Raw genomic sequence first — 11,520 nt, forward strand, 5'->3', positions numbered from 1 at the left:
TCTTCAGGGTGTGAACGTGGTCATGAGATTTTGTATGTAACGGCTGTTATTTTCTGGTGTGCTGGCCGCATTGCAGCATCCAGACGCGCACAACTCTGCGATAAGAATTTCTCCGTGTGCTAAACCGGGCTCAGTTACGCACCGGGCGTTACGCTCAGTCACGTCCCAGGTTTTGGGACAACCACCCTGTTTTTGGAAGTGAAGCTGGACAGTGGGAGAACCGCAGCACCTCTGCACCCCCTCCCCCCCCCACCGCCCAGACACGTGGCAGCGGCAGGAATTTGGCTTGGAGCAGAGTTTGGGGAAAATTCAGCTGCTTTTGGGCTCAACATGGCGGCACGTTCACCGCCCCCTGCAGCCGCCAGGCCGGCGGGGGCACTGCGCATGCGCCGGGGCCTGACTCCCGCCACGCCGCGGCGGGAGGGACAGTGCGCAAGCGCCACGCGCAGGTTCCCGCCTGCCGCCTCCAGGGCCGCCCTCCGCCTGCCGCGCGTCTCCATGGCAACGGCCGGAAGGGGCGTGCGGAGGCGTCCGGGAAGGCGGAAATGACGCAGCGGCTGGCGCGGAGCCGGGCCGGAGCCATGTCAGCGGGTGGCGGAGCGCAGCGCGACGCGGGGGCCGCGGGCGGGTGAGCGGGGACCGGGGAGCCCGTGGGGCGAGGGCCGGCGGGGCCGAGCGGCGCGGCAGGGCCTGGGAGTCCCGCGGGGCAGCGGGTGGGGAGGCGGCCGGGCCTGAGGCCTCCGCACCTGAGGTGACCGGGCCTGAGGTGACTGGGCCTCAATCCTCCCGCGCCCGAGGCCTCCGGGTCTGAGACCCCCCCAGGATTGAGACTCATCCCCCGCTTCCCAGGCGTGATGTGACTGGACCTGAGACCCCCCTGGCCCGAGGCCTCCGGGTCTGAGACCCCCAGGATCGAGACCCCCCCTTCGCCCTCCGGGTCTGAGACTCCTCGGTTCTGAGGAGGCTGCACCTGATCCCCCCCCCGGGCCCAAACGCCCCGAGGTCTGAGGCCTCCAGCACTGACCCCTCTTCTCTCTCCCAGACGCCGCAGTAAGTGGGACCAGCCCGGCCCGGCCCCCGCGTTCCTCCTCCCCGGCACGGCCCCGCTGCCCGGGCGCCCGTTTCCAGGCGGCGGCGATGGCGGCTCCGCCGTGGCGGGTTCCGAGAGCTCCGCAGCCCCCTCGGGAGCGCTGGATGCGGCCGCGGCCGTGGCGGCGAAAATCAACGCTATGTTAATGGCCAAAGGGAAGCTGAAGCCGGCGCCCAGCACGGCCGACAAGGTGGGTGTCGCATCTGGTTCCTGGAGACCCGCGACCTGCGTTTGTGAGAATAGTTTGCCCAGAGGTGGAAATGATGGAGCTTTGCTTCATACAGTAGGATAAAGCAAAAAAAATGGGAAAACATCCTTAAAAATTTCTCTTACGAGTGGCGGGGCTGGGAGGTCGGTCCTGCCGCTCGTCTGTATTCTTAGGCTATGTTATTATTCTTGTTTTGTTAGGCTCACGGATTTCTGTCAGAGCTGGTAATTCAAGTGTAAGCTGCTTCTGTTTCTGTGTCAGCAGCTTTACTGCTTATTTATCTGTTTACTTATAGAACAGAGTGATTACTTAATATAATAAAATGTGCTGAAGGTAGAACTAGTGTTTTTATTTGGGCTCAAGCCTGTGAAGATGTTGGTTATTAAGTAGTAGACATAATGTGCTTTCTGCTAATATTTGGAAAGCTTTTGGGTTGAACAGCTGAAAAGGGAGAGTAAAAGGATATTCACCTCTAGAGAACCAGGGTTTGCGTCTTGGTTAAATCATTTATCTCTGCGTTCTGCTCTTTTGCAACGGTTCTCGTTGAAGCTGCAGGCTCTGGGGAAAGGTCCGGCGACGAGTAAAAGCAAAGACGACCTTGTGGTGGCGGAGGTTGAAATCAATGACGTCCCCCTCACGTGCCGAAACCTGCTGACGAGAGGACAGACCCAGGACGAGGTACGGCCGGGGTTCGCGCTGGTTTACCCGCCTTGGCGCTGCGTTTGGCGCTGTCGGGTTAAAGGAGCTTGGGTGAAGTGACATTCGGTGGTTGTTTCCCCTTTTTACAAAACTCGTTGTCTTTTCTAAGACAATTTGCTGAGTGGTTTGTTCAGCTGGAGAACAGGAGCTGAGGGCAGACCTTGTGCTCTCTGAACTGCCCGAAAGGAGCTTGGATCCGGGGGGTCGGGCTCTGCTCCCCAGGAACAAGCACCAGGAGCAGAGGAAACGGCCTCAAGTTGCACCAGGGGAGGGTGAGGGTGGAAATTTGGGGTGATTTCTCCCCAAAGGGCTGTGGGTGTTGAACAGGCTGCCCAGGGCAGTGCTGGAGTCGCCATCCTGGAGGGGTTGAACACACAGATGAGGTTCTCAGGGCCAGTGCTGGGTTAATCCTTGGGCTCGATGATTTTAAAGCTCTTTTCCAACCCAAATAATTCTCTGCATTGTTCAATATGACGTCATACAATGAGATAGCACAGCTGGTTCCCTTCAACAGGCGCCATTCCTTCTCTTACCCCTTCATTCATGACTTTTTAACGGTCTTTTTGTACAACACGGACGCTTTAACCAGCCGGGTGGTTTTGGGCACTCTGTTTATGATCGCGGGGCTCCTGAGCGGGTTTCTTGACCTGTTTGCAGATCAGCCGCCTGAGCGGAGCGGCCGTCTCCACGCGCGGGAGGTTCATGACTGCGGAGGAGAAAGCCAAAGTGGGGCCTGGGTTTGTATTCTTTTCTTGGGTTTCCGCTGTTTTCTCTCGTGGGTTTCGAGCTGCTGGACTCTCGGGTTTGTTTCTCGCGGGCGTTGTCACCTTTGGGTGCCAGAGCCAACAAATGGTGGAGTCTTTCCGATATTTACCGCGATGCTCTGAGCGCGGAGCAGCTTTCCTACCTCCACCAGGGTGAATAAAAACCCCGACAGACACAGAGTGACAGGTCAGGCTGTGCTGAGCTTCCTCCCGCTCTCCTGGACCTCTCGTGCACTTTGCGGAGAATGCACAGCTTTCCAGTTCCAAAGATGGCCAATATTTTGTAGACTTGGTGCTTTTACTTAATTAACCTTTCCTGTGGACAAGTAAATTACAAGTTTCAATGGTTTAACTTTAATAAGTCGTAACAAATATCTTCTGTGTCATTTCAGTTTTCAGTGGAAAGCTTTGCTTACTGAGCACTGTGATATTCAATGAGTGTTTATTTCCGTATTTGAAGGCTATTCCGTATTTTTATGGGAGGATTTATGTGTCTAGATGACTTAATAGAATGAGATCGAATCCATTGTGTGTTCTCTGTGGGTTTAATGGCATGTTTGACGTTTCCTCTCCAGAGATCGTCCTCTGTATCTTCACGTCCAGGGGCAGACACGGGAGCTGGTTGACAGTAAGTGTGCGAAGAATTCTGCTTTTTCTCCCGTTTTTTGCCATAAAGGGGTTTTTCCAAGGGCCTTTATTCCCCGATAACACGCCGAGATCGCATCACAGGAAAGGAAAGAAGGAAAATGATGAAGCGTTCAGGTGTCCGTCCTGCGGGGCAGTTCACGGTTTGCCCGCAGGTGCCTCTCGAAGCTGTGAAGCCGCCCACTTGATTTCCAGAGCCAGTAAACAGCGTTTGCACGTGGTCATTCACCCATTCGTGCGGCTGCAAAGTCTGACCAGGGTTAATGTCAATGTTTCTGGCCTTTGCTAAAAGGTTTTGGGCTGAAACTGCCCACCTACGTATTTTAGCATCAGCTTTATCGGGGGTGGGAGCGGAGAAGGAACCTTGACGCTCGTCCGTCCATTGTGATCATCTTATTGTCAGTCTGTCCCAGAGCAAGGGAAATAACGTCATCGTTTCACAATCTGGTTAATCCCAGCGGTTGACAAGGACCAAACGTAACTGGTTTTTCTGTTCTCTCCACCAGGAGCTGTGAACCGAATTAAAGAGATAATTACTAACGGGGTGGTGAAGGCGGCCACGGGTTCCAGCCCCACGTTCAACGGCGCGACCGTCACCGTCTATCACCAGCCGGCCCCCATCGCCCAGATGTCTCCAGCTGTTGGCCAGAAGCCTCCCTTCCAGTCCGGGGTGAGTCGTTAATTTATCCTATATCACAGATTTACCTGTTATGAAGTGTACATGCAGTGTGGAATTTGTTAAAACAAGGACACGCACAAACCCCAAGAAAACACCCCCAAAAATCAAAAATAACTTTCTTGTGCGTTGTGAAAACTGGAGGACTAATCAGACCAAGTCTGAAGCGTGAGACTCGGGTCACAGTGGCCTCCAAAAAGTAAAGAGGGATGGAGAGAGCAGCCTTGCTTGCAGCAAAGCAAAGCGCCCACTGCGCCGTCCCACACTCCGCCGTCCTCAAGTCAAAATCTGCCCTCCAGCAAACATCCTGATTCTTGGGGTGAGCTACTAAAGGTTTCCCGCTGGGTTTGCAGATGCATTACGTCCAGGACAAGCTGTTTGTGGGGCTGGAACACGCCGTGCCCACGTTTAACGTGAAGGAGAAGGTGGAGGGACCCGGCTGCTCCTACCTGCAGCACATTCAGATGGAGACGGGCGCCAAAGTCTTTCTGCGGGGAAAAGGCTGGCAGGGAGGCTTTCGAGCCCATGTACATCTACATCAGGTACGAGGGGGTTTAGAGAAAATAGAATCCCAGCGAGCAGCCTCATTCGTGTTTCGTGGACGTGGGGAGTTCTGACTTCACGCAGATGAAATAGTTGTTGAACCTGAATTTGTATTCTCACAAGCTCCAGACGTGCCAACCGCGCTATCAAGCGGCATTAAACCATAAGGGGTGAAGCTCCATTCGTTTTGTGTTGCAATGCTGAGCTTTTAAGAATCCAAAGTGCATTCACCAAGTCAGCGTTCCGGGCTTGTTTCTTGCACTATTTACACCCAAATTTGGGTGGAAACATTGGTGCTTATAAGGTATTTCTTTAACACCTTTCCAGCCACCCGAAGCCGGAAGGTTTGGCAGCCGCCAAGAAGCTGTGTGAGAATCTCCTGCAAACCGTGAGTAGCTCTTAAAATACGACATTTATTCGCTGGGAGGTTTTTCCTTCGCTCTGATTCTTGGCACAGGGAACAGACGTTTCGTGGCAGAACGGGGCAGGGGGTTGTCTGACGACGGGACCGAGGGCTCTGCTCTGTGTTCTGACGCTGCACCTGTCCGTGCTGTCTGCTTCGTTTTTCATAGAGCGATCCTTGTACCAAAAACACTTCAGAAAATCTCTCACATGTACACATAGAAAATTAATTTTTCCACATTTCTAATGTGAATAAAAATCCTGTGAGACAATCTGTTAATATTGATAATGGAGTTTGGGCTCCAGATCTCTTGAAAAATATGCAGAAGCTTTTCCATTCTTTGAGTGTTTTGTCTCTCCTGGAGCAATGACTTTGCCGCTCCATTCCCGGGCAGGATTACCCTGAATTTCACCCAAATCCAGCAGGATCAGTGGGGTGTTCAGTGGGGTTTTGGTCAGTGTTGGGTTCTTGTTTCGGTTTTTATGTTGGGATTATTGCTTTTTGCAGAGTATAATCACATTCCCCTTCCGGTGTTATGGGATGTGTGAAGGTTAATCCAGTCAACAGCTGCTCCTCCTCTCATTCTTTGCAGGTTCACGCCGAATACTCCCGGTTTGTGAATCAGATCACCACTGCCGTTCCCTTAGCAGGTGAGTCTTGGGGGCTGCGCTCTGCAGTTTATTTCCCGTGGAACTCTTGCTGAAAAGCACCGCAGCTCCATCTACCCTCAGTCACTAAACCAGATGTTTTTGCGGCTCTTAACTGAATGGAAACGACCCATTTGTGACCCGTTTGCGACCCGTTTGCGACCCGTTTCCCCCTTTCTCCCGCAGGTTTCACGCAGCCGGCCGCTCTGAGCAGCGTCCCCTCGCAGCCGCCCTATTACCCGTCCAACGGCTACCAGGGGGGCTACCCCGTGGTGCCCCCGCCCCAGCAGCCGGTGCAGCCGCCCTACGTGCCGGGCATGGCCCCCCCGGCCGTGCCCATGGCCCCCGGCGTCCTCCCCGCGCTCCCGGCCGCGGTGCCGCCCGTCCCCACGCAATATCCCATCCCGCAGGTGCAGCTCCCGGCCAGCACCGCACAGGTAACCTACAACTGTCAGCCTATCAGCTGCTGCTTTGCTGGTGATAAAACAGAGTAGTTCTGGGGGGGATTCTTCATTAGGACAATTTATTTTTACCGTAACAGGCGCCAGGATGAGCGGAAATGGCCTCAAGTTGCACCAGGGAGGGTGAGGGTGGAAATTTGGGGTGATTTCTCCCCAAAGGGCTGTGGGTGTTGAACAGGCTGCCCAGGGCAGTGCTGGAGTCGCCGTCCTGGGGGGGTTGAACAGACAGAGATGAGGTTCTCAGGGACACGGGTGGGTTAATGCTTGGACTGGATGACTTTCAAGCTCTTTTCCATCCATAGTGATTAGTTTGAGGTGGGAACACTGTAAATAAAATACTTGTTTTCTGTTTAAATTACAGATTTCCTTTTACTTCGCTGCTGCCAAGAGCAGATTGTGTTCTGCTCCCGTTTATGAAGCTCTACTTTGAATTGATGCTTTCTATGCACATTATGGGCTTTTCCCGTGTTCTGTTCCGCAGAGTCCGCTCAACGCTCCTTTCCTTCCCGCTGCCCCCGTCAAAACGCCCGTTCCCGCCGGTTCCCAAGCGCAGGCGCAGCCCCCCCCGCAGGGGCAGAAGAGACGCTTCACCGAGGAGCTGCCGGACGAGCGGGAGTCGGGGCTGCTGGGCTATCAGGTGCAGTAGCATGGCCACTCGGACTCTCGTCACCCAAAAGTAGCCGCAGAGAGGGCCGCGAGCGCAGGGGATCGGCGAGAGCCGCGCGAGGCCTTTGCCAGGGCAACGTTGACACCGCGCTCGGCTTCCTTTGAGCGGTCCAAACATGACAATAATACACTACTCCGTAGTTTAGAGGAAGGTTATTAGGTTTTGTTTTGGTTTTCCTGCGGGTCTGAGGGGTGGGAGGGAAGATGCGATAACTCCCAGGTTTTCCCGTCTCCCTTCCTTGCAGGTTGCACTTGAGAGGATTTCCAGAGGCCTAGTTTTACTAGACATTGATGTGATTTGCTCTTAGATAGCCAGCGTTAAACAGTTGATTTGAGTAATAGTTTGGAGCTCTGCAGACTCTTATGAAACAGGAGTTTCTGCAAAGCTCTGCTCACAGGCGGAACCCTTAACAAAACCAAGCCTGGAGACAACACAAACTGCCTTTGTCAGAGCTGATATCAGCGTTCTGAGCAGGGTTTACCATGGTGCGAGGTCTAGAGATACTCAGAATTAGCCCATTGAGGAGATAACAAGTCAGTTTGTGAGCTAAGCAGCTATTTTTACAGTCCAGACCTCCCGAAAAGGCAGAGTAGGTGGCGAGGTCCCCTCTGTGTCAGCGCTCAGGCCTTTCCTACCGCGTCACTCTCGCTATTTTGAGGAGAAAACATGTTACCAATGCCGATTAGTGGTTTCTGCTGCTAGTTGGGTTTCCTGTCGTTATCATTAAGGAGCTGGAGCTTGTGTTGTAGTTGTAGATTTGCTAATGCCGTGTGTTTTTCTGCTCATAGCATGGACCCATTCATATGACTAATTTAGGTACAGGCTTCTCCAGTCCGAGCGAAATGGAAGGGGCCGGGTCGAAGGCAGCAAGTTCCTCAGGAAAGGAGAGAGAGAGGGACAGGTGAGCTGGGGAACGAGAACCGTCTGGTTCCTAGAAAAACCTCATTTTGGCGTCTTGAATCCGTGTTTCGTTTTCAACTTGGTTTGTTGTGGGTGGTTTTCTGTGCTCCTCTCCCCTTCCTCGCCCCGCTCCTCGCCCCGCTCCTCGCCCCGCTCCTCGCCCCGCTCCTCGCCCCTTCCTCGCCCCTTCCTCGCCCCTTCCTCGCCCCTTCCTCTCCCCTTCCTCTCCCCTTCCTCTCCCCTTCCTCTCCCCTTCCTCTCCCTTCCTCTCCCCTTCCTCTCCCCTTCCTCTCCCCTTCCTCTCCCCTTCCTCTCCCCTTCCTCTCCCCTTCCTCTCCCCTTCCTCTCCCCTTCCTCTCCCCTTCCTCTCCCCTTCCTCTCCCCTTCCTCTCCCCTTCCTCTCCCCTTCCTCTCCCCTTCCTCTCCCCTTCCTCTCCCCTTCCTCTCCCCTTCCTCTCCCCTTCCTCTCCCCTTCCTCTCCCCTTCCTCTCCCCTTCCTCTCCCCTTCCTCTCCCCTTCCTCTCCCCTTCCTCTCCCCTTCCTCTCCCCTTCCTCTCCCCTTCCTCTCCCCTTCCTCTCCCCTTCCTCTCCCCTTCCTCTCCCCTTCCTCTCCCCTTCCTCTCCCCTTCCTCTCCCCTTCCTCTCCCCTTCCTCTCCCCTTCCTCTCCCCTTCCTCTCCCCTTCCTCTCCCCTTCCTCTCCCCTTCCTCTCCCCTTCCTCTCCCCTTCCTCTCCCCTTCCTCTCCCCTTCCTCTCCCCTTCCTCTCCCCTTCCTCTCCCCTTCCTCTCCCCTTCCTCTCCCCTTCCTCTCCCCTTCCTCTCCCCTTCCTCTCCCCTTCCTCTCCCCTTCCTCTCCCCTTCCTCTCCCCTTCCTCTCCCCTTCCTCTCCCCTTCCTCTCCCCTTCCTCTCCCCTTCCTCTCCCCTTCCTCTCCCCTTCCTCTCCCCTTCCTCTCCCCTTCCTCTCCCCTTCCTCTCCCCTTCCTCTCCCCTTCCTCTCCCCTTCCTCTCCCCTTCCTCTCCCCTTCCTCTCCCCTTCCTCTCCCCTTCCTCTCCCCTTCCTCTCCCCTTCCTCTCCCCTTCCTCTCCCCTTCCTCTCCCCTTCCTCTCCCCTTCCTCTCCCCTTCCTCTCCCCTTCCTCTCCCCTTCCTCTCCCCTTCCTCTCCCCTTCCTCTCCCCTTCCTCTCCCCTTCCTCTCCCCTTCCTCTCCCCTTCCTCTCCCCTTCCTCTCCCCTTCCTCTCCCCTTCCTCTCCCCTTCCTCTCCCCTTCCTCTCCCCTTCCTCTCCCCTTCCTCTCCCCTTCCTCTCCCCTTCCTCTCCCCTTCCTCTCCCCTTCCTCTCCCCTTCCTCTCCCCTTCCTCTCCCCTTCCTCTCCCCTTCCTCTCCCCTTCCTCTCCCCTTCCTCTCCCCTTCCTCTCCCCTTCCTCTCCCCTTCCTCTCCCCTTCCTCTCCCCTTCCTCTCCCCTTCCTCTCCCCTTCCTCTCCCCTTCCTCTCCCCTTCCTCTCCCCTTCCTCTCCCCTTCCTCTCCCCTTCCTCTCCCCTTCCTCTCCCCTTCCTCTCCCCTTCCTCTCCCCTTCCCTCTGACTCTTTCCTTGGTTCGCACAGGCAGTTGATGCCTCCGCCAGCTTTTCCTGTCACTGGGATGAAATCGGAGCCTGAGGAAAGGAACGGCGCGGGGGCTTTGCCAGGAAACCACGGTGAGTGCGGCCGGTGAAACACGCCTGGAAATCCCATTTCCTTCCCAAAACGAGTTGGCGCTGGTCTCAGCGATAAAATGGGTGAATTTTTTGGGCTGTTGGAGCGTAAAGCAGGTCCTGTCTGCTCTCAACCGCTTCTGTTCGCTGTGGTCACACACACACGGTGCTTCTCTTAAAACTCCCGTCAATATCTGTACAGATGAGACTAGTTAAGCAGAGGACTAAAGACTAAGACTAAAGTCTTTTCAACCCATCGGTCAGGCCCAGAATCTCCTGGGATTGTTTCTGACGCAGACATCGCGTGGTTGTACGTTGCAAACCGCTATTTCTGTAGGCGCTGAGGAGTTTCGGTGGGAGTTGCGGTTCGGGTGTGAGTTTTCAGACATGCCCCGTGTCTGCAGTCACCAGCGCTGTCACACCTCATCCTTTCCTAGGATCAGATATTCGCACCTTGGTAAAACCTGCAACGATTTTACCTAAAGCCGCACCAATCTGAATCTGGGGCGTTCAGAGCCGTTCGGGTGCGCGGTGCATCGTGTTAACCGTAGTTTTCTCCAGCCCCAGAGTCGCCCTCCTCGTAGCTTCCCTTTGCCCCAGATTCCCATGATCGTGATGCGTTTCTCGCGCGGCCGCGTGGAGCCCGTTTGCTAACGTTGCCTTTCTCTGTGTGTTTCTCTCGTCTCTGTTCTCTTCCATGGCTCTGGTGGATCACACGTGCTGTTGCTGGCTCTGCCTCGCGTGGCCTCGACCCGGGTGACCATTGGCCTTGCGACCTCAAACCGGTGTCCGACTAACAATTCACAATTAACATCTTTTTGTTTTTTATAATTAACTCGTTTTGGGGCGCTTCATTTTTGTTTTTCCTTCTCGGGGGTTGCGGGCGGGGGGATTTTTTGGTTGGTTTTCCCCTCTTAGATCATCACGCCAAGAAGATGAAAACGGCCGAAAAGGGCTTTGGGTTGGTGGCGTACGCCGGGGACTCGTCGGATGAAGAGGAGGAGCACGGCGGGCACAAAAACGCAAGTACCTTTTCACAGGGATGGAGCTTGGGGTACCAGTACCCGTCCTCCCAGCAGCGAGGGAAACAGCAGATGCCCTTCTGGATGGCGCCCTAAAAGCAGCAGAGGAGTTCTCATTCATTGTTTGATTTCTTATTCCCCCCTCTAGCAATAACGCACGTGTATCACAGAACTTTGCAAACACGCGGTTTTTACATCCGCAGACGCTAAAGGTTCGATATCCCCCCTCCAAAGGGCTCCGTTGTTTTAAAACTCCTCCTCTCTGCGGTGAATTTGTCCGTTAAAAGCCGCAGTATTCGGATCAGTGTCCTGACAGGGCTGTAAGGAAACTCAGGAGCCTGTCGCTCTGCGATTCCCGTATTTCCAGGATAACTTGAACTGGCTCTGCACCCCCCGTGGGTGTTTTTGGGGTGTTTCTGCCCGTGCTCGCAGCCCCGTTGAGCTCCAACATTCAGACTTTCAACAAAGAATCAGTAATTCTGAAAAAAATGAGGATCCCGTTGCCTGAAACTCTTCGATTTGTTTTCACTTCAAGCATCTCCTGTAACTCGCCACTTTTGTTTTTTTTAGTTTTTTCTTTAAAAGGTGGTTTTCCTAACCCCCGACCTCTCGTTCCAGCCCCGCGGGGGTGGGGGACGCTGGTTTTTGGGGGGTTCATCTCGCTGTCCCCCGTAGCACCTGAACTTGACCTCCACTCACCCCGGACTCCCCCCATGCAGCACTTGGGACAAAAACCCTTCTCGCGAAGGACAGAACTCCCCATCTCTTAACTAATTCACTTGATTCTACCCGTTTTGCTCCACGGTTTAACAGAGGAAGAGCAGCAGCCGGGTCCAGCTCTTGCCTGGAATCGCGACTGCATCCGGGGAGTAAGTTTTGTGGATGATTTATGGACGTGAACTGCACCCCTGGCTTTGTTGGCGGGGCAGGCTGTTGCAAACAGAACTTTCCTGCTCTGGGACCGCTCGAAACGCCCTTAAAAACGGGGACGTGCGTCGCTGCTGCGCACTGGCTGCATTGTACAAACATTTGTCTTTCCTATGTGTTGTAAATAATTAGAACCGTACTTTCATTATAAATAAATGTATAAAGATGCTGGTTTT

At 54.7% G+C, this 11,520-nt stretch overlaps 1 protein-coding gene and 1 non-coding gene across 2 annotated transcripts; both read left to right on the plus strand.

Annotated features, from left to right (window-relative positions):
• Positions 1-469: 469 nt before the first annotated feature.
• On the plus strand, positions 470-11,517 carry KHDC4 (KH domain containing 4, pre-mRNA splicing factor). Its single transcript, XM_065042915.1, is given in 15 exon segments — positions 470-628; positions 1,043-1,280; positions 1,848-1,976; positions 2,655-2,734; positions 3,337-3,389; positions 3,913-4,076; positions 4,436-4,584; positions 4,586-4,624; positions 4,953-5,013; positions 5,621-5,678; positions 5,862-6,112; positions 6,618-6,773; positions 7,592-7,704; positions 9,307-9,398; positions 10,314-11,517. Coding segments are annotated over 15 exon segments (1,866 nt in total). The 5' UTR covers positions 470-545; the 3' UTR covers positions 10,514-11,517.
• LOC135576629 (small Cajal body-specific RNA 4) lies at positions 4,220-4,350 on the plus strand. The gene has a single exon (XR_010468434.1). It is a non-coding gene; the product is annotated as a small Cajal body-specific RNA 4 (non-coding RNA).
• Positions 11,518-11,520: the final 3 nt, after the last annotated feature.

The sequence above is a fragment of the Columba livia genome, chromosome 28 (assembly GCF_036013475.1).
Source record: "Columba livia isolate bColLiv1 breed racing homer chromosome 28, bColLiv1.pat.W.v2, whole genome shotgun sequence".
Classification (NCBI taxonomy): Eukaryota; Metazoa; Chordata; class Aves; order Columbiformes; family Columbidae; genus Columba; species Columba livia.